The following is a 23,766-nucleotide window of genomic DNA, read 5'->3' as shown; positions in this document are numbered from 1 at the left end:
CACTTCAAGAAGACAAGGCCGCGGTTCCACCTCAGTGCTTTGGTTAAGGCTGTCATTCCCCGGTTGCTGATTGAATTACTCTGAAGGCTGCCAAACATTTTTTTTTTTGGAAAATTAAACTATTAAATAAATGTTTCAGCAATTGGTTGTGCCCTTGTGGTACTAAAATAGCAAATATGACTAATCACTGAGACAAAATAGCCTGTATCCACGCAGTATGAGATGCATGGTTTTAGATAGCAGCATGTTTAAGCACATTCGCTGTACTCTTCTCAGTACAAAATGATAGCTATACGATATATGTATGTCTTGGTGCTGTGTGGGGGTTACAGCAAACTCCTGATGAGAAAGTACTTACTGCAGAGAGAGGAGAGTGTTGTTGTCTGTCAGAGCCTCGGCTAGAGCTACTGTTCCTTTGTCCCCAAGCTGGTTACTACAAAGGCTGAAGATGAGAAAGAAGAAGAAAAAAATGTAATTAGTAAAGAACATTCCATAATCCTCAATTACAATCACCATGGTAACCAAGGACATTAGTTACACTGGTAACGAAGCCTTTGGAGTATAGAGATTACAGTAAGAAATTGAAAGAATTTTATAGATTCCTTGAATTAACTCCGCACACAGGTATACTGTTAAACTAAACAGTTATACTGCCTGGCTTTTACAAAACAGAAAACAATAAAACTGAAAAAAGTAACATAAAAACTACATGTAAGAACAAATTGATGTGTTATTTGACACTGTCAACACAAATAAATATGAAAGGTTTTGCATTATTTTATTATCTAATATACTGTATACTGTATAGGACATGTTTAAGATCAGAAGGGTGTAACTGGTAACTTGCATCAGCTCTGTGAGAGTCCGGTTTGTTTTCAGTGCATCGGCAATCCTTTTGGCTCCATCTGCTCCAATTGAATTCTTCTGTACACTGAACAATCAAATGCACACAATGGGTAAGAACCACACTGGTTAACTCCTGCCTGTAATCATGTGCCACACAAACACACATACACACTCACTCGGTACATGCAACAAACACAAGCTAAAGGTGGACATGGTTTGTTGTTGTGTGGCCACTCACTTCAGAGAGAAGAGTTTGCGGTTGGCTTGCAAAACCTCTGCAAGAGCCCGAGCGCCCTCCTCCTCTATGGCATTGTTCTGGAAACTGTAGCACAGTGAGAGAAAAAGAAAAAACACTGCTTTGCTTAAGTGCTGCTTTAGCACCTACAGGAACACCGTGTGAACACAGTCTCTAATGTTGCTCCCATAATATGTGATGTACTTACTTGATCGATAGCAGAACTTGGTTCATTTTGAGGGCTTCTGCCAGGAACCTAGCCCCTTTAGAGCCAATGTTGTTGTTGCGGAGGCTGAACAACAAACAGCTGGTTAAATTATATGCAGTGCAATACAATACAATCATACCTGAAACACTAATTACGAATGTATATTCTTTTGAAATGTGATTTGCAAAGCAACCACAAGGGATCACAAAAATTCATACTTGAAACACTAATTCCGAATGTACGCATGTGATTTGTAAAGCAACCTCAACGAGATCACAGATTGTGAGGTTCATTGATTAAAGCTAAACTAGGCAAGATTTTTCTGTTAGAGTACACTTGGTGCAGCCTAATTCACAAAGTAGGACTACAACAGAGAAAAAAGGGGCACAATCCTCCTTAATAGAGACCCTCTAGCCTAGATCTAAGAGTGTTCAAATGATCGACATCTGCGTTCCATCTCTGAAATGTATTCATAAATTCCAGCAATTAACTTGTATTTAGTGCTGACTGACATTAATATGTTCTCAAAGCAAATAAAAAATATTTAAAAATAAATTGTTATGGTGATTAATTTCATTCAGTTGTAATCAATCTTAGACCATGTAGTAATAAACATATCTCACTCGAGTGTGGTCAGGGTCCTGTTGACCAAGAGAGCGCGGCTGAGGGCTTTGGCACCTTTGTTGCTGATGGCATTCTCTGCTAAACTGTGGGGTAAAGAGACTTCATTCAAAAATATTCCTTATCACATTCACCATCATTTCACCACTCTTGAAGCCACATGATAATCAGCCTTGTAATCAACAAAAAGTGATAATATCTGTAACTCATCATCTTAATTAGGGGGTGTTACAAATTATGAGAGCAATCAAGGAAGTGCTTTTGATAGAGCAGTTAAGTAGCATATTATTACAGAATGCTCTATATGATGCTTAACCAGATTAATCAATCTATAATTTAATTGTAATCTCACCTTAATTTCTGGATATGACAGTCTTTGGCACTCAGTAAGCTTCCCAGCAATTCCATGACATCATCTTTGAAGTTGTTATTCTCTAGCCTTCAAAATAGATAAGAAATGCTTTTTTACCATCTAATTTTAGCAACTTGGTCTTGTCAGTTTATGTCTTTATTTACTTGAAGACAAAGCTTTAATTGATTATTTGGAGAGCTGACCTTAGATAGCTGCAGTACAGTAGCTGTGGGAGCAAGCATTTAACTGTAGAGTAGCTCAGACAAGCTGTTAGGTTTGTCTCTTCGCTGGTTTCTGGAGACACATGAAGCAGATAGCCGAGCACTACACAGTGGGCACGTGTCAACTTCCCAGCAAGGCTACCTAGGCGCAAGTCATCCTCTACACTGCGCAGCAGTTCTGTATGTTGAAGCTCCTGTAAGCAGTAGGCTATGTTGACTGCACGCAGGGACACCACGGTGCTCCCGCTGTCCAAAAGGCCTTGTAAAAATCCTGCTGCCCATGTCTTTTGATTACCATCGTCCTTTCCAAGGGCCAGCAGCCCAGCAAGAGGTTTCAATGCCGCCGGACACAACAAACCTGACAGAAAGCGCACAAACACATCCAAGTGACCATCTTCTGCTTGTTGTGAGTGCTGCAGGGCGCTTCTGAAGTGGTTGTGGAAGCCAATCTTGGGCCAGGACATTGTGCTTTCTGAGAACAAGTCAAAGATGGCCCGCTTGGAGGCGACATAGTAGAATGTAGCCGCCACAAACTCCTGTATAGTTAAATGAGTGAACCGGTATGCTGTGTACATGGCTGACTCCTCACGAACAAGAACTCCTGCACCAAGACTGCTCTGAGTTGATGGTAGATCTATTCCATAGGCCTTGAAGTCTTGTTCACTAAAAGTGTACTTATGCTTGAGGAGCCCATAGAATGCCAGTCGTCCAAGGTTCCCCAGCAGTTTTCGATTGCTCCCTTGAAGCTGCTCTATCTTAACATGCTCCCTACCTCTTGGTTCTCCTACTTCGGCTTTCATGCAACAGAAGTGGGCGTAGAGTTCAGTGCAAGTCCTTGGAAGGCTTTCCTGCATGCCATTCTGCAAGAGGTACCTCAGAGTATCAGCCACTATCCAGCAAATGCTTGGTATATAGGACATAACCATTAAGATCTTTTGGGACTCTAAGTGTGCCCATATTTTACTTGCAAAATTGTTCTCAGAGAAGTGGTGATTTAGGAAAATCTCAATGTCCTTAGGACAGAAGCCTGGGATCTCAGTCACCCTGTCAACCAATCCTCCAGGGATGAGTGAGGCCACTCTTGGTCTGGAAGTCACCCACACTGCCATGTCAGGGAGAAGATTCCCTCGGATGATGTTGGTGACTAAGTCATCAATGGGCATTTCTTTTTTGGGGTCACTGCAGGGCGCTGCATCAGAGAAATTTAAAGTGCAGCGGAATTCATCCAAACCGTCAAATATTAGCAGTGTTCGACAAGAGCTGCCCAGGACCAGATTAGGCTCTGTCAAATGAGGAAAAGCCATTTTCACCAGCTTCTCAACTGAAAGCTTCTCAAATGAGTTCAGCTCCCAAAAGGTGAAAGGTAAGACAAAGCTCACGTCGGTGCAGATGGCCCCTTGGCTCCACTGTCTGATGAAGTGCCGGACCCAGGTACTCTTGCCAATACCAGCCACCCCTACGGTGAGGGACACCCTGGGAGGCACACTGACCCGGGTCAGGGGCTCAAAGAGTTTGGCCAGGCCCAGCTGTCTGAGATGATTTCTCCTTCCTCCTCGGGTGGCTTCAACCTGCATTAGGTCATGCTCCCTTTGCTGGAGGTCAGAAAGTCCATCAACCAGAAGCAAGGCTCTAGACAAGACGTCCAGTTGGGGGCAGCTGGATGAATCAGTGCCTCTGTGTAGGTCATATCGCTGTAGTAACACCTCTCTGTGCTCCTTCACCATGGGGTCTGCAGATAAGACAAACTGACTTGTCACACTTAAGGACATTATCAGGTTTTTCACTGTTTAATCAATAAGAGGTTTTGATGTCTGAACTTTGTACAGATCTTGTTTATAATTTGTCTTGTTTACAATGTCAACTGGATTAGAAATCCAATCACAAGTTCCTTACCATACTTTATTATGAACTGGGAGACTTGAGACCCTGAGCTCTCTATGAAGCCTCGAAGGGCATCAGGGCCTTTGGGATCCTTGCTGGTGAGGACATTTGTAAGCATATCAACCTGGTCTTGCAACTGGCCCGCTGCCTTAATCTGTGCTTCCTCAGCCATAGTCAGCAGATCCAGATTTCTCAAGTGAGATATCATCCCCTCCAGGAATGGAGTGGTAATGAAGCGTTTCAGCTGGTGTTGATGCTTTTGGATCCAATCAATATCTGTAACAAAAATGGGAAGAAAAGCCCTAATCATGATTGATCTGATGATTAATGAGTAATGATTTACTTTCTGGTATATGACAAATACAACTACAGGTTCTGTGGCATGTATTTTAAGATGAAATTTCATTACTGAATTTCAAGTGAGCTTCAATGTACATTTTCTTTATTTAGACAGTAGGGACAGAAAGAAGGTTCAGGCATGATGTGTTCAAGGCCACCAGTACAAAACAGATATGAAGAATACCTTAGAAATCGCTTTACCATTCTTTTCGCCTTTTGTTGGTAGACAGGATGTAGACTGGAGGTCCATGTAGCAGTCATCCTGCCATGTGATGCGTTTGCTTCGATCCAAGATAGAATCATAATGTGCCTTCCCCTCCATGAAGAGGGGTGATAATTGCTGCCCCGAGGTATTCCTGTTTCTGTCTACACATAATATGAAACAGCATAATTTACAAATGGTGCAAATGGTAATTGACAGGTTGTGATGACGGGAGATGAAGGAACTGATTGAAGCAGTAACATCTTCAAAAACATGGGTGCATTGTTACGAGTGACTGCAATAATTGACTTGGCTCTGGGAAGTTACACAGTCAGAAACAGACCGAGCTGTCAGTCATTTCAGTTGATTAAATTAAATTAAATGTATCGTTTGTGTGCATAAATATTATCATTACTGACGTGACTTTGACTGGCAGTTTTGGATAGCATATCTACAAAATGGCAATTTAAGTGCAACAGTCATCCAAATGAGACTGCAGAGTAAAGAATGATAAAGCTTCCACAGATCTATTTTGAGTTTGAATAAGAAATGGTTTGGTAAACAGAAGCTGAATTATCTGCTGTATGCATAGACATTGAGAATTACGGGTTTCCATTCAGGATCTAACATCACGTCTCATATTACCAAACTTGCAGTAAAGGTCCTGCAAGCATACTGACACAAAGTTTGGTTGTGGTTTTCACAGAGAAAAAGAGCAGATGTCAATTGCCTTCCTGTATGGTCTGTTGCTGATCACGTAAGCTTTCAGAAAGGAAGCTCATTTAAAAAATGCCCTAAAAGCAAACCTCAGTAGGTTTTGTACATAACGTGCTTGAGATAGCTCACGGCTTCCGCTGTTAAGTTTAGAGAGTCTCAAAAGTCACCAGCACTTCAAAACAAACTTAACGTTACCATAGGAACAGGTTTGGTGTGAGCATTCAACTCTGAGTTTTCAATGATTAAAACCCAGCAGCTACAGAGACACAATTCTAACTACCTAGTAAAAATCAAAATCATTAACAACATCTATCACATATCAAAAATACAAACAACACTGTTGCTTGCAAGATGCATGCAGCCTGACATGGGAGTGTGCTGTACAAAGAAAGATGGGGAGGGGGTGGGGTTGGTTGGGGGCAGCAGTAAAGCTTTAGATGGACATTATAAGGTGGGTAAGTTCAAGCAACATGATAAGAGTGGCAATTTAGTCTTAACTACATACCATGTCTTGCATGTAATAGAAACCACAACACCTCTCAACATACAAGGCACATTTGTTAGAGAATACAATGTAAAATGTATGTTTAGAGGTGTTGTGGTTTCTATTACATGCCAAGATGTTTTGTAAATGAATATCTTCAATTAATAAAAAACAAAACAAAACAAACAAACAAAAAAAAAAACATATCATGTCTTGCTGCAGAATGAGAACACTTAGTTAAGACCTGTGTATTCACTTTCAATGGCTTAAAAAACTTGAAGCAGCCTTGAATAGCCTCCAGCCTGCCAGTTTTATAAGCCTAAATGCCAAGATCAATCATTTAAAATTTAGTGTGTGGTAAAGTTAAGTCTGTTCATCTTGCTCTTTATCACAAAACATGTTTCAGAGAGAGGCCATACATATTGTATACAAAGTGTATACAACAAGCCTACCCAGATCATAATAATTAGCAATTAACCACAAAACTAAAATATGGAATAAAGTATGTACACAAAACAAAGTGCAAAACACAAAATAGGATGATACAGGCCTCCCTACTTGAGACTACTTTACCCAGCCCTACAAACCTGAGACCCTTAAGGCAAGAAAAAGAAAAGGCAAGAAAACCTTAATAGAGCAAAAAATGGAAGTAACCTTGAGGAGAGAACACCCAACAAAGAGAACCATGCTCTAACTGTTTAGTGGTTTCAAAGGTTACTCACCAATGAGTTTGTTGCAGGTGGGTTTTAGGTGTCACGTCATGGTAAATATTACCCATACAAATGTTTTAGCAAGTAAGACCATATTTCGATGAGCATGGGTGTGCCAATTTGAAGTGTGAATCACACTGGCACTGAAATCCTGTTGAAGATTAGCGTGCAACTAATATGTTCACACAAATACTGCAGTCATCAGCCAGTGCTGCGGCTGATGTAACTGCTGTATCTCTTTCCTGTCTTCTCTGTCTTCCTGTGTTGTGGCTAGCAGGTCTTGACGTTGTGTGGCGGCTGACAGGTTTTGTCATTCTTTGACTCACTTTCATCTTTTGCATATCCAACTGCAACCTTGAGTTGCATCTAACCTTGCAGCACTTATGCTGTATATTCTGCACCCATGGTGGTGATGTAGCAAGAAGTATGAGATGCTTTAGGTTGTAAATCTACCTTCAAGTGGTACTGTACAATGAGGAAGTACATGTTTGTCATGAAAAAAGACAAAGAGCAAAGACAGGGAAAATGTAAAACAATGACCGCATGAAGATACTGCCAAACATGCATACATACTTCACACTGCATTGTGGGTACAACAGTAAAAAGACGTTCAACACTTAAGAACACCAGTGCTTGCTGCAGACAAGATTGTATCACATAATGGATCAGAGTAATATATTTACACTTACAAATTACCATATTTGAAGGCAGTTAGCACTCTGTTGCTTAGAGATGGATAAAGCTCCTCCTTCATTAAAAACAGAGTGAAAACAGAGTGAAAAACAGCATGTTAGTCTAGGGCTAGTCTTCCTCCATATCTGAGCAACCAGCTGTTTATTTTTTAGTTGATAAACATGAAAACGAGGGAGGATGATGATCAGGGAGAAGGAGAGATCAATATGCAAGGTGCGGGAAAAAGCAACTCCATTGCACATCTGTAAAAGTACTTTATTTCAAACTTGGTACATGTGGAAAAAAACTGGAAAGAAAACACTGAAAGAGTTTGGAAAGAAAACAATGGAAAGAAAAGTCTATATTCATGCCCTGGGAATGTCATGTTTTTTTGCTGATAAATTAAACTCTAACCATTACAATATATTGCCAATACTGGGAAGTAAACAGTATTGATACTGGGACTGTTGTCTATATTGCGATATCCCCAAGGTATGAAGAACTTTTGTTCCAAGGGTTTCTGACATGCATGCAACTGCTCTGTGTTGGCCATCAACTCTTTATACACAGACTTAATCCCCGAAAACTGACAAGCTCTAAAAAAAACAAACAAAACAAAAAACAACAAAACAAAACAAAACAAACAAACAAACAAACAAAAAAACATATTTGGCACATCCTAGGACTGATGTTGGTGGTCCATGTTAGTAACGCCAATTGACATTTCCTATTTATTGAGGTAAATGTGCTGGTTACATGGTGTCACTGAGAAAATGTAATTTTAATGTTAGACACAAGTTTGTATAACACTTCTCCACTGTGCACTTTATATATGGAAGATTTGTGATGGCGAATTAAAGACTAAATAGGCCTAGTTTTTATGACTTTAAGAAAAGGGTGCTTCTCTGGTGCCTGGAAGTGTGTGGGTTTGTGCGGTCTTTCTACCATTATCCCAGTGTCCCACAAAATAAAGTTGATTAAAATTATAAACACTTCATAAGTAAGACATGATTTTATGTGCTCAATTTGAAAGCTAAAAATACAACCTTATAAAAACATTTCACAAAAATTTTACTTCATGTCCAGTGGCTGGCAAACCTTTGAAGACTTTTCTGATAGTTTTACATTTTGATACACTGATTGCATTTGTTTGAAAGTGGCAAAAATCAATGGAAAAAGGAATCTTTCATTTAAGATGTGAGAAATTTGCACGGTATATACAGACTGTTACATCAAGAAATATCATTAAGATTTGTCATTAGGAATTTACCTTGCCTAAGTAATAAAAAACAGAAGCAAATGAAATTCTGTCTAGCTTAGCCGATGTGACGTACAGTACAATATAAGGGAGCACTATTAATAAAAGTGAAGCATATCGTTGCATATTAACTTCTTTTATGGCACTTCATTTCAGCTTAATTGAGGTTTTATAAACTCAAACACAGTTTTTTTAAAACTATTAAAATGTGGAGTCAAAATAAATGAATGGAAAATTAGTCTCATTTCGCTCTGATTTTGAACGTCACTAGTTTCTGTATGTCTGCCATTAGCTCTCCACTTCAACAGACTGGTGGTAAATGCATCAAAGGTCCCCCCCTGAGAAAGCCAACATCACGCTCATTCTATTTACAGTTATGGCTGCATCAGAAATGGCTGTGCATTCACGAGGCATCGGCTGACCAAAACAACAAACGAGTAAAGGCACAGAAGAGGTCTGCGAGCCACTAAGAACACAAGTGGAACAACATATAATAGTATTGATTTCTCTTAGCACTGAACTGATCAATCTCTTTTTTCTGAAGAGAATCACTCTGCCTTTCATATCACAAAACTGGTTTGTCCTGGACAGCAGTCTCTCACATTCCTTTCTAATGTTCAGTCACGAAAATGTAAACAGTTTGCTTTAGTAAGCATACAAAAGTGGTTACAAGCACTCATCACAGGTTATCTACACACATTCACATTTAAAAAGACAGTCGAGCGCTTTCAGTGAATATAGTCTAAAGTGGACTTGCACTATTACACAGAGCAGAACAGCAGGAAAAAGAGGCAGGAAGCCAGCTAGTCTTAAGAATAAACACAAGCTGAAACATATAGTACCTTGGTTACATAGGCTATTGTTAAAAGACAGTGCAATCCCAATGGAGAGCTTGATGTAGGTAATATCACTTAATTGGACGGAAATTCCTGCATGAATCGAAAGCACAGTAACGCCATTTTGATTTTAAAAGTTTTCACCACAGTAACACAAACATGATGTCAATAAAATGCTATTTTTGCTTCAAAACAAACAAACAAAACAAAAGTCCTATGAAGACTTTACTTCTGGAGTATTAAAGACCATCCCTTACATATTCCTGCTGCTTTTAGTAGCATTTGAAGTAATCAACACCATAGGGGCACAGGTTATACACTGACCTGGGCTCACTTTTCGCTTTTCCCTGCAATCCCCATGTGCGCTGCCTGAATCGGCGTTTGAGATGTTGGAGGTGTCCTAGGTGCCATGAAGCATCAAACGTCTTATAGTGCAGACAGCTCACTTCGAACAGTGTTATCCCACGGAGACAAAGTCCTGGTAGGGACTCTCAATTTAAAACAACCACACACTCATTTTAAAATTAACCATAATTATCCCTGTCTCTCACACTCTACTTAAGTCCTCCCACACACACAAGCACTTACAGACACAAACACGCTGACTCAAGGCCTGGATTATAGATCTGAGAGTCCCTCTGCATGTTCACTTAGTTCCATCGAGTAATAATCCAGAGGACGCCTGGGAATCAAAATAAAAGCATTAACACATAAGCACACACACACAAAAATACATCATGACACTTTAGTAATCACCACATCACAATTAAACCATGGTTTTGACATTTAAGTGCTCTTACAATATTACATCATCAGTCTGTGATATTCACTGTGTCCCTGAGGTATTTTTGTTGTTAAGTGGTGTAACTTACTTTTAAAAAAAACACACCCAAATCCTGCTCTTCTATTCAGATGGTAACTTTCCTCATTTTCACATTCAAAATGCCTTTTGACAACATTGAAAATTCAGAGGGGGAAAGTGTTAACTTGCGCCATCTGCTGGTTGTGTTTCAAAGGGAAAATTAAGACCATTTCCCTACAGGGAGATATTTTTTAAAAGGCCCCCTCTAGTGATTTCATGACTTTTTCCTCCAAACTCCCCCTGAAACAGTTAATCTCATAAACTGATGATTACCTCACCAATCACAGTGAGTCACATGTGCAGCAGGTTAATCAGGGCCTGGATCGGTTGTGCCAACAGTCTGTAATTTACCAGGTCAAAATCACCGATGTAACTGGTGGGGTTACACTTGCTGCTCAGGTGAGACTCATTTTGATTGAAACTGTCACTGGTGGAAATAATCATAAATTACTGTACTGTTTAGGGGACAATTTTGAAAAGGACTAAGGCCATGAAATCACTGGAGGTGGGGGCTTTGATAAGTAACCTATAAACGTCAGACTTACATGAACTTATTATATCAGACGACATTAAGGTACACCAGTTATGAGTGAGATGAAACATCATTTTTGGAAGGGCACAACAGTGTACAGATAGCTGTATAAGACAACTACAACAACAGCCTTGGCACTGTGCTCTAAATACATGAGGGCGGTGAAGAGGCATGTCCCACCACGGGAGCTCCCTGGACTGAACGGTGACAGTGCCGTCACACTCCTAACAGGCTTTGACGTACATTTTGGAAAATCTTAACAAAAAATATACCACTGCATGATATTGCCTCCAGATTATTTGAAGCACAGATGATGACTGATTACACAGGCAACAGAGGCATAACGGCCACCTTATGCTGTGTAAAATGAAATATGCAAATCATCCAGTTCATGTTACAGTTGTGACTGAAAACAGCGGCAAACACAACAGAGAGAGCAAGGGGGTGAGTTTTTCCAGGAGACAAAAATATGATCATTAACAAGTAAGGACATAAACTTCAGGCACTCCTGTGTCGAGCAGGAATATTTAAATATGTAGGACGCCTTTATTCAAACATGGTTAGCCCATGCATTAAAAAAAAGACCTAAGTAGGTCAAAACCAGTCATTTTTTGAATCTATGAAGTATCTGTCTGTATAACAGCTTCTTGCATATTTAAATATTCCTGCTTGACGCAAGAGTGCCTGAAGTTTATCTCCTTACTTGTTAATGATCATATTTTTGTCACCTGGAAAAACTCACTCCCCTTGCTCTCTCTGTTGTGTTTGCTGCTGTTTTCATTCACAACTGTAACATGAGCATACCACTCTTCCTCATAGTTTCAGAAAAATATGTGTCACATAACTTTGTCAAAATGCGACATGTATTGCGCTTCACAGTATTACAGACTGTTGAGGCAACCTTTGTTGGAGAAATGATCTCTGCTGCCTCAGTGGATTTCTCCCTGTGATTACTGAATGTCGGCTGACTCTAGAAAGAAACTCTTGCTCTTTGATTCAGAGGAGCTGACACCCCAACCTGACATTTACTGCTGATGTTGTAGATGGCTGAAATATTTTTCTGTGGTGAAACTCCGTTGTGGCTTCATCTTGATAAGACATTGCACTGCCTACGTTTCACCAGTTATCCTTGTGGGAATAAGAAAAACCACCACCACCACCAAAAAGGAGCAGCGATCAAATCAATCTGATAAGGCATCCTGCCTCATCAGACTGAACAGTACAAGATGATGAAACATGACATTCACCTACTTTTGTTTTTGTTTTTTTTTTACCTCCTATTTTTAGCTCCTAAAACATCTGTAGTTATGCCTTGTATTGTTGCCCTCTATCTCAAAAAACACCTAGATATCACTTGACTCCACAAAGAAAATGTTGTCGTGCTTCTGATCCCTTTACACTTTGCTATAAATTTGTATTTTGTTGTCAGTGCGCACTACATGGCTGGAGATACACCGGCACATATCTGACTGGTACATCTGTATTCTGTAAATATGTTTGATAAGGTGTAGATGGTTTGTTTTTCAAATGATAGTCTACACACCATGACAAATCTCTTGGTTACATTCTCCATTAATTAATTTGGCTATATAGCCATTGTCGTTCCACCATTTTAGATTGTATTCGTAGTAATATTCGGATATTTTGTTATATGTTCATGCATGCACATTTATATGCACAGTTCTAAGAAGCTTCTGAACATCTCTAAATTAATCCATATGCTGAAATACTGCTTTATCCACCAATTATCCACTGCCGCAGTCGACAAGCATATCATCTCCTTGAAGAATTCTGATTAAATTGTGTCTTTTGTGCAGCTCAGCACAAACTGAATGTAAGTGCTTTTTAAAATGCCAATCTTAACTCTTAAAAAAAAATCTCAGGTTTCTTAAGAGTAAATCAGGAAAGAAGAAATGTAAATCTTAAGGGTTTGTAGGAGTGAAAGAAGCAGATCTCTGGTGTGACACTTTCAACAAGCTAAATGAGGTGTATTTTACAAGCATCATTTCAGACTACTTTTGTTATCAAAGCCCTTTTCAGGACAATCTAACATTCAGAGGGGCCATTATTAGGAGTCAGGAGGAGATAACAAATTTCACTGATTCGGCTTTGTGTGCGTTTTGAACAAAATAACAAGCAATATGCGATAAAATCCTGTTGCCATGGTGTAGACAGGTATCTAGAAATACAACCGTGGTGCTTGGTGTGTGCAGCTGTATCACAGGAGAGAGAAGGAAACAGAGAGAGAGAGAGAGTGAGTGAGAGAGAGAGAGAGAGAGAGAGAGAGAGCCCTCACCTTTTCTTATAAAAATATGTAAAAGCAGCAGCTGCCAGTCCCAGCAGCAGGAGCACACCTGCTACCAGCCCGATCTGCAAACCCAAGGCAGACACTAGGAGGAACACACAGATGAATTCAGTCACACACGGTGAACAAAAAAAAAAATCTCAATGCAAGGTGGGAATTCAAGGACCTTGGTGAAACCCCTGAAGTGGCAAACTAGAGCTGCAACTAATGATCATTTTCAGGAGACATGACACTCAGGAGTCCTTGAATACTTTGCTAAATGAAAATATGACAACAGTTAATTGAAGACAACAGTAATATTCACACATTCCACCCTCAATAGTGCTGATCTGACTGTACTTGGTATTTTGAAATCATATCCGTGTCTTCGTATATTTCTGTCTGCCTCTCTCTGACTTCAGGTATTAAAACGTCTACATCACTCCAATCACATGTTATTGACAATCAACATAAACAAACATGGCAGGTGCCAGGAGTCAGGTTAAGGAGCTTTGTATTCCTTTACCACAGAACAACTGGAGTTCACTCTCTCTGGTAAAAGGCAGAGCGGCGGCTTCTCTTACTGCCTACCTCAAGACAGTCCAGATATACAAACATAAACTGCACTTAAATATGGGATCATCTGGAAAATACCACATGACTGATGGTTGGAGGCGGACATGTTCAGCCTTATTCTGAGCGCCTCCAAGCCCACTAGACAGTAATAAGATGGTTTAAAAAGCAGCCTTTTCACAGTACAGACGTCTGTGCAGCATCCTGAAGCTAATTTAGTATCAGTTTTGTTTTTTTATCTGGTCAACAGTCTGCACCTCTCAGTGACTGACAGTCAAACGTGAGCCTTGTCATGGTTGGCCAGGCTGTGGGTGGTGAAACGCAGCTGACCTGTGCTGATGTGCCGGTCGGTGGTGGCAGCAGAGCAGATGTCTCCCTGGACAGGGGACGGATGCATGTGGGATGTCTGGAGGATGAGGGCCCTCTGATGGTCAGACAGCGCCTGGATGTTCCCCCACACTCGCAGCCACCCGGACACACAGGAAAAGTTGGCCCCTGAAACACACACAGACAGCTGATGTTCAGTTGTCCATGCTGCTGAGTGTCTGCAGACCAAATTTATGACTTTTTTTTTTTTTTTTTTTTTTTACACTGCAAACGGGTGACGTCTGACCGGAGAGAGGATAGCAGAGCATCCTGAACCCATCTATAGTGTGGGTGCAGCTGAGCAACAACAGCTCAACTTCTCTTCAGTTTTCTTTAGTGTTTACTTTTTAATTCAGGTATGTAAGAGCCATGCATCACCAGAACATATGTTTATTTGGAGTAACTTGAAATAGTGGCTTCCACAGCTTGTAAGTGTTTCAATCAGGAACCTGAATTCCTGGCACAACAATGCAGTGCTTTGTAGTCATTAATACTCGGGGTGTAATGTCTGATTCATTGTATTGATGCACTGATAAAAAAAAAAAAAAATTCTACTGATGCAGCTGAATCAGTCTGCTGAACGAACAGAATGAATCACTGTGACTTTGGCCTGAATCAATGTGAAATGCTATGAATCAATTCATTCACAGTTCTTTTTTTTTTTTTTTCAAAGTACTTTCCATTTTTTCTCCTTAGCTTTTGTGTAAACAGAATGAGGTCTGAGGCACTGTTACACAATCAGTGAAAAGAAAAAAAAAATGAATTAAATTACTAATAAGAAAAGGAAAGACATGAGGGCACAGGGTGAAGTTCGTGGTGCACTGAGGAAGATTCAGGCAAAAGGAAAAGCTTGTTGACAGTCCAGGTGGTCATGGTAATACCACCTATCTATTTATGAATAATAAAAAAAACATCACATTTTTCCAGCAGAAGTGTCTCCAAATAGAGGAGTTAGTACATGTAGACTGGCTTTTCCATGCTTGAAGCCACACTTCCTCTAGTATTACTATGGTAGCTTCCTTTTCCCAACACTGCTTTATGTAACTGGTTGAATTTTTGTTCTTTAACATGAGGCCCTGGTTTAATTTGCTTATAATGCCGTTGGGATTTTTTGAACAGTTTATGTCAATAAATATCTGAATTTTTCTTGGGAGGTGCAGCCAAATCAGGGCTCCTTATTTCTTTTAGGAAGGACTAGCAAACCAGTGGGTACCAACAGAAATCCCCCTTGTCCAGCTCATGAGATTGATATATATCCTTATTAAGATTTAGTTAGGCAGGATTAAGTTATTAAGATTTCCATTTGTTGCTATTCTGTAAAAGGAGACGATACCTCGCTTGGCCCATTGTCCTATGGTAACTGTGGTGTTGTGATGCAGGGAGGAAGTGTGGATCGTACACTGGCCAGCTGCGCAGATTCATTTCTCTAATGAGCTGAAATCTCTTTACCACCTCTGACCAGATTTTCATTGAGAAAGCAGCCCATTGATTCTGGAGCTGAAATACTTCATTAACTCTGCCAGGGCAGCCCAATGCTGACTGTATGGGTATGTCCATTAAAGATAGTTCATTCATGTCTTTCCACTTAGCCTCATAAGCTGGAATACACCAACACACAAGGGGCAGAAACTGGGCCAACACATAATAACTTTAAGGCAAGGTGAAGACATGCTCCCTCTCTCCCCTGGCAGCTATAATGATGGACATCTCACTCTAGGTCTTTTATTATTCCAAATTAATCTAGACAGGTGTGTATCCAATTCCCTGTTCATCTTAATCGTCCAAAAGTCGAGAGTGTTATTAACACATAATATGCATATAAACAAATTTGTTTTCTACACTTCTAATCTAATCTAACTCAACAAACAACTGATGCTAAGACAAAGATTCTGATCATTAATACTGTAGGCACAGAGCTGATGATGCATGAGGCTAGACTACAGAGCAACCTGAGGCAAAAAAAAAACTGCTGTCAACGTTCATTCATGTGTTTCAATCAGGACACTGAAATTTTTGGCTCAACAGATATGAAATCATAACATCCTGAATGTCCGTCTTTCCTCTGTGTAGATAAAGAGTAGATTTCCACAGCTTACACTCATTTTCTGGCAGAAATAGACCAGATATGAAAAAGAGCAGACTGCCACAAAATGCCACAAAGCACCACTCAATGACAAAAGCTCTAAGTACAATGGCTCTGAGTCAGCTCCAACACGACTGAAAACTGGAGCAAAAGCAAGTGTGGTGGACACTGAACTTTATTTTCAATAACTCCCTCAGCGGAGAATGATCCCTCCTGGCTCTGAGGCGTCTGGCATCCAGTGTCAGAAACCAAGAGTGAAATTCCTGTAGCCATGTGGCTTTCTACAGATAATGTCTGACTTGGTGTGTATGCGCTCACAAGCCTGTGTCTCTCACCCTGCAGGTACAAGGCAGAGATGCCACAGTGACACCTCTGTTCCAGGTAGTCTGCCACCTCCATGACCCTCCTGCCCTGGATCAGACCGCTGCAATCTGGGACAAAAGACAAGAGACTGTCAGGTTTATACTATAAAATTTTAACTAAGGATTGAGCAGTACAGTGTTTGAGGCTGTTACTGATACATGACATCATCCCACCCATAACAAGCAATTGCAACAGATTTTTTCCAAGAATCATAATGCAAATGCAGGGGCAAAATGGGTTCAGCTCTTCTGCAAGGTCTGTTTGAGATACGTAAGTGCTCTGTAAACAAAAGACCATGTTAGTTTTACTCTGTTGCTAATTTGACAGTTGGAGTAAGTACCACTTCTACAATAAAAGGTCACACAAATGCCAAAAAAAATCAGCCAAATATCAGCAGCAAAGAATACTTTCAGACTGACACCATTATTGCTTTTTAAAGCTAATATCAGGTGATACCGACTGATGTATCAGTCCATCCCTTCTTTTAAACAAATATACCGGCTGCACGTTTGACGATATTTACAAGGAGCCAAAAAAAAAAAAAAAAAAAAAAAAAAAAAAAAATATCACAATTGTTATGGTTTACCATTAACTGCAACGTCAGAGTTTCCTCCTCATTGCTATCATTTCGTAAAATGTGCATGCAATACATTTGAGTATTTCAGAATGTCTGCATAACATGGCCGTATTTCATGCTGAATGCTGCAATGGGTTGGAGTTTTGGTGAATCAGAAAGCCTCACTTCCTGAGTGCTCCTGCCAATCACTGGACAGAGGTCCCAGGCACAGGTCAATGTGGCTTGAGAAGGCGGAGCTCGGGCAGAGGTTGGTGCTGTGAGGCGTGGGAGAGGAGCTCGTCCAGGAAGAGGGGCTTCTCACTTCACAGCATGAACAGCGGCTCAGGGAAACAGGACCGTCCTCCACTGACCTGCACGTACACACACCAGCACATGGATGCATTATATGGCAGCGCGCACATGCATGAAAGTATGCACACATGGTAATAAGGATGATAAAATCAAACTCTGGTAGCTTATCAATTTAAAAATGAGAAAAAAGCAAAACAGAGTATGTTTAGTGTTCAGACTCCTGTTAATCAGCCTGAGGCAATATTTGTTAGCAGCATTTCAGTGTTTCTAAGGAGTAATGATATTTACAATTTATGATTTAATAAACTGGTTTTCATGGATTCATTTAAAAACTGGTCTACTGGTTGACATTCCACTGCACTGCACATGTTCTCTGCTTTGTAAAACAACATTTTGGGACCGACTAAATGGTTAACAGATAGATAGATTTACTTTAATGTAATTACAGCCAAGATGTTAGGAGTTTTCTTTGGTATGCTACCAAAATGAGTTAACAAGAATATGCTTACATTAGGTCAAAATAATCGTTTAATGTTAATGTGAAATGGTTAAGATGCTTGATGTTTTAAAAAAATGTTGTCTGCACGCTGTATTATGTTTCCACTGGGAAAAAAAATATATTAGCCTTATAGAGTCAATTGTCAAACAGATCCTCTGATAGCTCCTCAAACCTGTGCAGGATCTATTTTTGTATAAAACAGTGAGCAGACTCTACTTTCTTTTTCCACTGTTAGAATTTTTGGTCTTGCTCCTGTGAAGTTTGTTCATGGATGTGGCCAATCTTTAGAGACAATTTCAATAATCAGTTTCAACTGCCATAATCAGGAGAAGATCAAATCATGAGATTGCATGTAAACACACTCACTGACTAATCCTGAGACTGTTCTATGTTTACCTGAGAGCAGGAATCACTTGTGTCCCCCTAGTGGCGGAGAGAGAGGAGAGCAGCCGCTGGTTCTCACTGAATACAAGTGTATCTCTGAGACTCGAGTTAGTCAGGCTTGTGCCAGCTCTGCACACACTGAATAAGTCATAGCACAGGGCGACTGCTCCCCGCACTGGAACTGTGGAGCCCTCGGGGAAAGCCTGATCTGTGCAAGAGAGAGAGGACGGAAAGGAGGTTAAGAACAAGATGATGAGAAGCAAGAGAAGAGAAGATAATGGGGGATAGAAAGAATATGGGGTGGTTCTATTAGTTCTTTCCTACACAACCAGGTTTTCTCTTGTCCTCACCTGCGCCAGTAACATTTCCAATGATGTAGAAGCCGTTCTGGTCAGTGGATCCAGTCAGCGGGAGGGCAATGGTGGTCCCACTGCGCTCCTGGTCGAACACAGTCAGCACCAGGCCCCGCAGGGCTGTCATGGGCGGTCCTACCACCTCCACAAAGGCCAACTGCTGGCTGTGATTGGTCCAGTGGCCACTAGCCACCTCACTGATGACAACACCCGCAGGAGCTGGAGCTGGACGAGGGCAGGTGTTCTCCCTTAGCGGTGTGGGCGGAGCCACCTGTATTGATTACCACATGCTTTAACTAGTTATCCATGACCTTGAGAGTGTATGATCAGGTTCATAAAACAGGCATTTGTTGTCCTCAGTCCTGATGGGAACTGAAAGTCATTGTAAATAAATACCCAACAAATATAAATATTAGTGCACTGACTGAGGAAAAACACTTATACTGTGTATACTTTAAAGCAGTTGCTCAATGTCAACGCTTTGTTTGACTGCTGTACAAGAACTATAATATACTATGAAGAAAATTTGATTGTTGCTATATATGTATTACTGATTAAAAAGGAAAACATTTACTACTTACTTGTGTTATTTTTTACTACAGTGGAGTCTTTCTGCTATTTTATAAAAGCGCAGCTTTGGGTCACACACTACCTGAGCAATTCTGTAATCATTACACTTAACTTTCTTACTCAAATCACTTAACTTTCAGCTCGCCCAGTGAAAACCCTATCAACCACTGTAAAGAGGACTCACAGCAAAAGCAGACAGGTCAGCAGGGTACAGGCCTCCACAGCGGCTAAGGGCCTCGTCGCCTGGCAGAGCGTCTGGATCCTCCAGCAGGGGCAGCTGTCCCGGCGTCAGGGCGTCACTCAGCTCCTGAGCCTCTTTATCTGAGCCTCTCTGCCGGTACACCACGGCATCGAGCAGGCCACGGGTGGGGATCCCCGTCTGTAGAGCTGTGGGTGCCCCAAATGGGCTGCGGTAGAGCGCCACTGCATCTGGTCCATTTTGGATGGTGTTGGGGGGCAGCCGGAGTGACGGGGCGGGAACCAACCTGTCACTGCCCAGCAGGAAGTAGCCCTTAGAGGTGGTGAAGTGTCCACTGAGGCTGATCTCACGGTAGGGTTTGTTGTTGTGGCCACTGAACAGCAGCAGCCAGACACCCTGCAAGGAGACACGGCGGCCTGACGGGTGCCACAGCTCAATGTACTCACCGTCCTCAGCCGCGCCAGGTGTGTCGGTGTTCAGCTCATTGATCAAGAAGTCGCTGCGACCCCAGGGCGGGAGGTGAGGCGGCGCATCTGTACCTCCTGGATTCACTAAAGCATAAGAGGAAATTGTTTGGAAGGCGATATAAATCCAAACATCACTGCAATCATTAAATAATCAGGCTGCTGGTGGATAATGTAAGTATAATAATGTCACTTCTGTTGAATACAGTAGAACACTAGACATTTTTCATTAGCATATTTACTCCTGCCAAAGTCAAGTTTACATTACCCCAAATCATTTTTCAGTGCAAGCCAAATGTAATTACATTTTTTAGCATTACATTACATTTATTAATTTTTGTCATTTTGAAAATGGGAACTTGCCAGTGTCAAGCCTAGCTTGAAGTTAACCACTGTCCCTGCTAACAAATAATCCTAAATAAAAAGACACAAATATTATAGTGAAATTTGTACTAAGGCATGTTGATGAGCAATTATTTCCTAGGGGAGGTTATCATCTCTTCCTATGAGTGCAAATGCAGCACTAATATAATCTCAGACACTAGGAGATTTAAATGAAACTGAAAGCAAAACAAGGCTTTGTGTTTACTGCAGTCTTGGAAGCTGTCTTTAATATTGTACAAGAATGAACAGCAGCAAATGCTTCTTCTAAAGGTAAGAAAATGAGCCTTGAGATCCCCACTTCTCCAGCTGTGTGCCAACACAAGCAGGAACAATGTTAAAGAGAGCTGCAACCTAGAGAACTCTGATATTATCTTTCAAAAGCAAAAGACTGTGTTCACAGGACTGCTCAAATTTCAATCATTCTGTCCATGGTAAAAATCTAGAAATGCTTTTGTATTAAGTAATTCATCAAATTTTAATCATGAAGTCTTAAAACCTAAATTTTTTCCTAGTGTCTTCAGCGTTGACCCAATCTCACTGGCTGTGTGATATAATGAAAACACATAATCCACCATTAATGTAAATACAAGCATCATCAAGAGCATTGAACCACTCACCAATACTGTAAGGGCAAATCTTGGGCCAAGGGCACTGGTTGGGTTGCCCTGGAGTTTGTGGTGCCTCCCAGAAGACACCAGGATCTCTGGCCCAGGTGGCCACACCACAGCGACTGAGATAGAAGCCTCCCTCTTTCAAACTGCAAAAATAAAGAGGCCATTTAAGAATTGTCCTGCTCCAAGCTGACTCCTGGAATGAGTGGCTAAAATATTAAGTGTTAAGTTTTAAATATCTTCAGGCACATCCATGTCACACATATATACCAAAATAACACTGGTATAGATTTTAAACAGCTGAGATTATAAGTATTGGAGGTATCTTGCCTGGCGCTGAGCTGGTAGGGCTGTCTGCCTGGGATGAGTGTCTCTGTGAGGTTGGCACTGGGTTTATTCCCTGGCCCGGCAAACACAAACGCATCTAGAGGCTGCGTCTGACTCAGGGGACTGCCCACTGGGAAGTCTGCAGCTCTACCGCTGTACACTGCCACAGCTCCAGACTCGTCTCCTGACAAGACAACATCACAGGACACATGCAAGTTGTGATGAAACTCCGAAAAACATTTTATTATCTACAGACAGGCTTGTCTGAAAAGTTTTACCTGTTTTTGCACTAGAATTTGAATTATAATTGTTAGAAAAATTATATTGACGCAGGCCGTTATGGGTGAGAAAATATCTAATATTGGTATCCGCCTCAAAAAAACAACAACCAAAAAAACAAAACAAAACAAAACAAAACAAAACACATTTATTACTGATGATGATTGTGGTACCTAAAGCATTAGAACAAAATCATGAGACCTTGCATCCAGCTAACCTTTCATGTAGTTCTTCTCGATGGTGATGGAGATCATACCAGTCCTGGAGGTGTCCACATCCACACTCACACTGACCCTGTCTGTTTTCCCATCCACCACCACCAGCACCAGAGGGCCCGCACTAGGAGCCTCTGTCAGCTCCACAAACCCATCCACCTGCCCCCCTCCCAGCCTCAGCTCGCTGATCAGCGGGACAGTGGCCGGAGAGGCTGGAGGGGTGCAGTTGTTCCGCTGGCCCGGGGAGGGCAAGGCCACTTGAAAGCCCCAGCGATCATCTGACAGCAGGCACCTCTCAATGGACTCGTCCCCCTCGTGGACACCCTCATCCTCGACAAAGGCCGGTTCCCCAGGAGTCAGGGTTTCAGCGAGGACCTCAGCGCCCCCAGACCGCCGTGTCATGTACACAACAGCGTCCACCAGTCCGATGGCTGTGGCGTTCATCTTCTCCCCATAACGTGCAGCAGATGTGTGGTAGAGGGCGATGGCGTCCGGGCCGTTCTGGACGGTGTTGGGTGGGAGGAGGATGGCCGGTTTGGGCAACAGATCCATGGAGCCCACCAGAAAGAAGCCTTGGTCGTTGGTGCTGTAGCCCTTCAGGTCCAGCACCTTGTAGGCTATGTTTCCATTTCCATTATAAAACACAAGGGTATAGCCGTCTAGTGAAGCCCGTTGTCCACTGGTGTGATACAACTCTACAAACTCAGTGGTGTCCAGTTTCGGGTTGTCCGCGTTGACCTCGCTGATGATGAGGCAGGGGTCACCGCTGACTAAAACCAGCAGTGTAGACAGACAGACCACAAAGGTCACGTCGATGCTGAGGGCCGGACTGCCTGCCATGATTCACGGCTTCTCCCAATGACTAAAAGACTGGACAAGTGGGTCAACTTCTGCAAATAAAGGAAACATCACGAAAATGAAAGACGCACTTCCCCAGCAAGACCACCAGTTGCACTGCTCAGCAAAAAAAGGAGGTGACTGGGGGAAAGTGTGTACAGCATTTTAGTGTCATTTAACTGGTTTTGATGGATCAGCTGAACAAGAGCAACATGTAGCCTCGTTTTATGTTTGCTGCTGCATCACAGACTCCCTGACAGAAAAAAGCTGGTTGTATAATGAATGAGCCTCTCTCACTGAAACACTTTTTTTGTGCATAGGGGTGATGAGGATGCACGTCTTCTGCATGAGTCACGTAATGTTGCGAAATGGATTTGCAAGGAAAGCATAGGGAAACTTTAACATGTGTTGGAAAAGACTTGTGCGCCATCAATTTTCAGCTGTGAATAACACTAAAACGCATCGTGCACATTTGACTAAACGACACGGGCACGAAAAAGACTCATTTCATTTTCTCATTCCAGAGGAACAAACAGGCTACAATTTTCTTAATCTTAACTTGAAATTAGCCGGGACTATTCCTGAGTCATCCCGTCTGCACAATGTAACGTTATAAAATTTACGACATGTCTTCAAGACGATGTAGCCAACGTTACTTTGCACGACAAAACACTTTATGTAAAAAGCCCTTTTAGGCAGGGAAGGGGGTGCAGAATATGCGTTTAAATAAGAAAAAAACAGTGTATGCAGTTTAAATTTGGTGTTGAAAATGATCTCCCATCTTAAAAAAAAAACCTGTTGTGCCCACCACAGTTATTCCAGTCACGGTAAGGTTTGGCTGCTAGCGTACATCTTTCCGACGAAAACGGGTGTCAATCCGGTTCGTATCAGCGCCACACACAAGGTTGCAAAAAGCGACGTGACTTACTGGATTTCCTCGATCACCGTCGGCCAGGTGTCCCTTGCTGTGATGTCGAAATGTGGCAGTGGAGTGGATTTTCCGCCACGGTCGTCGGGAATAAAATGTGGAAAGTTTGTTTTCTGCCCTCCGCCGCTCCCTGCGCTGGGTCCTTCATTGACAAAGCAGCACTTTCTCCCCCCCGGAGCCGTGTGGGCGGTCAGAGGGGGATG

At 41.7% G+C, this 23,766-nt stretch overlaps 2 protein-coding genes across 5 annotated transcripts in view; both read right to left on the bottom strand.

Annotated features, from left to right (window-relative positions):
- nlrc3 (NLR family, CARD domain containing 3) overlaps positions 1–7,048 on the bottom strand; it is a 14,299-nt gene extending 7,251 nt beyond the window's left edge. For 2 of the 3 annotated variants that reach the window (XM_030077900.1, XM_030077899.1), the window contains exons 1-11: positions 6,829–7,048; positions 4,905–5,069; positions 4,377–4,640; positions 2,466–4,212; positions 2,263–2,349; positions 1,913–1,996; positions 1,290–1,373; positions 1,085–1,168; positions 848–931; positions 359–442; positions 4–87 (exon numbers count right to left, since the gene is read on the bottom strand). In XM_030077900.1, coding sequence (XP_029933760.1) covers positions 4–87; positions 359–442; positions 848–931; positions 1,085–1,168; positions 1,290–1,373; positions 1,913–1,996; positions 2,263–2,349; positions 2,466–4,212; positions 4,377–4,640; positions 4,905–5,025 — 2,723 coding nt within the window. In that variant the 5' untranslated portion in view covers positions 5,026–5,069; positions 6,829–7,048. Of the gene's footprint in view, positions 1–3; positions 88–358; positions 443–847; positions 932–1,084; positions 1,169–1,289; positions 1,374–1,912; positions 1,997–2,262; positions 2,350–2,465; positions 4,213–4,376; positions 4,641–4,887; positions 5,070–6,828 lie in introns of those variants that run through there. The other variant, XM_030077901.1, reaches the window with a different exon arrangement.
- LOC115377850 (uncharacterized) overlaps positions 1–23,766 on the bottom strand; it is a 27,392-nt gene extending 3,626 nt beyond the window's left edge. Inside the window, exons 1-12 of one of the 2 annotated variants that reach the window (XM_030077903.1) lie at positions 23,564–23,766; positions 21,801–22,688; positions 21,308–21,488; positions 20,984–21,123; positions 19,504–20,069; positions 18,747–19,020; positions 18,409–18,604; positions 17,388–17,572; positions 16,618–16,713; positions 14,164–14,328; positions 13,273–13,366; positions 10,155–10,264 (exon numbers count right to left, since the gene is read on the bottom strand). In XM_030077903.1, the coding sequence (XP_029933763.1) occupies positions 10,201–10,264; positions 13,273–13,366; positions 14,164–14,328; positions 16,618–16,713; positions 17,388–17,572; positions 18,409–18,604; positions 18,747–19,020; positions 19,504–20,069; positions 20,984–21,123; positions 21,308–21,488; positions 21,801–22,638 (2,799 nt within the window). In that variant the 5' untranslated portion in view covers positions 22,639–22,688; positions 23,564–23,766 and the 3' untranslated portion in view covers positions 10,155–10,200. Of the gene's footprint in view, positions 1–7,746; positions 10,265–13,272; positions 13,367–14,163; positions 14,329–16,617; positions 16,714–17,387; positions 17,573–18,408; positions 18,605–18,746; positions 19,021–19,503; positions 20,070–20,983; positions 21,124–21,307; positions 21,489–21,800; positions 22,689–23,563 lie in introns of those variants that run through there. The other variant, XM_030077902.1, reaches the window with a different exon arrangement.

The sequence above is a fragment of the Myripristis murdjan genome, chromosome 19 (genome assembly GCF_902150065.1).
Source record: "Myripristis murdjan chromosome 19, fMyrMur1.1, whole genome shotgun sequence".
Lineage (NCBI taxonomy): Eukaryota > Metazoa > Chordata > Actinopteri > Holocentriformes > Holocentridae > Myripristis > Myripristis murdjan.
The sequence above is the reverse complement of the archived record's forward strand: the minus strand, read 5'-3'. Positions and strand labels throughout refer to the sequence as shown.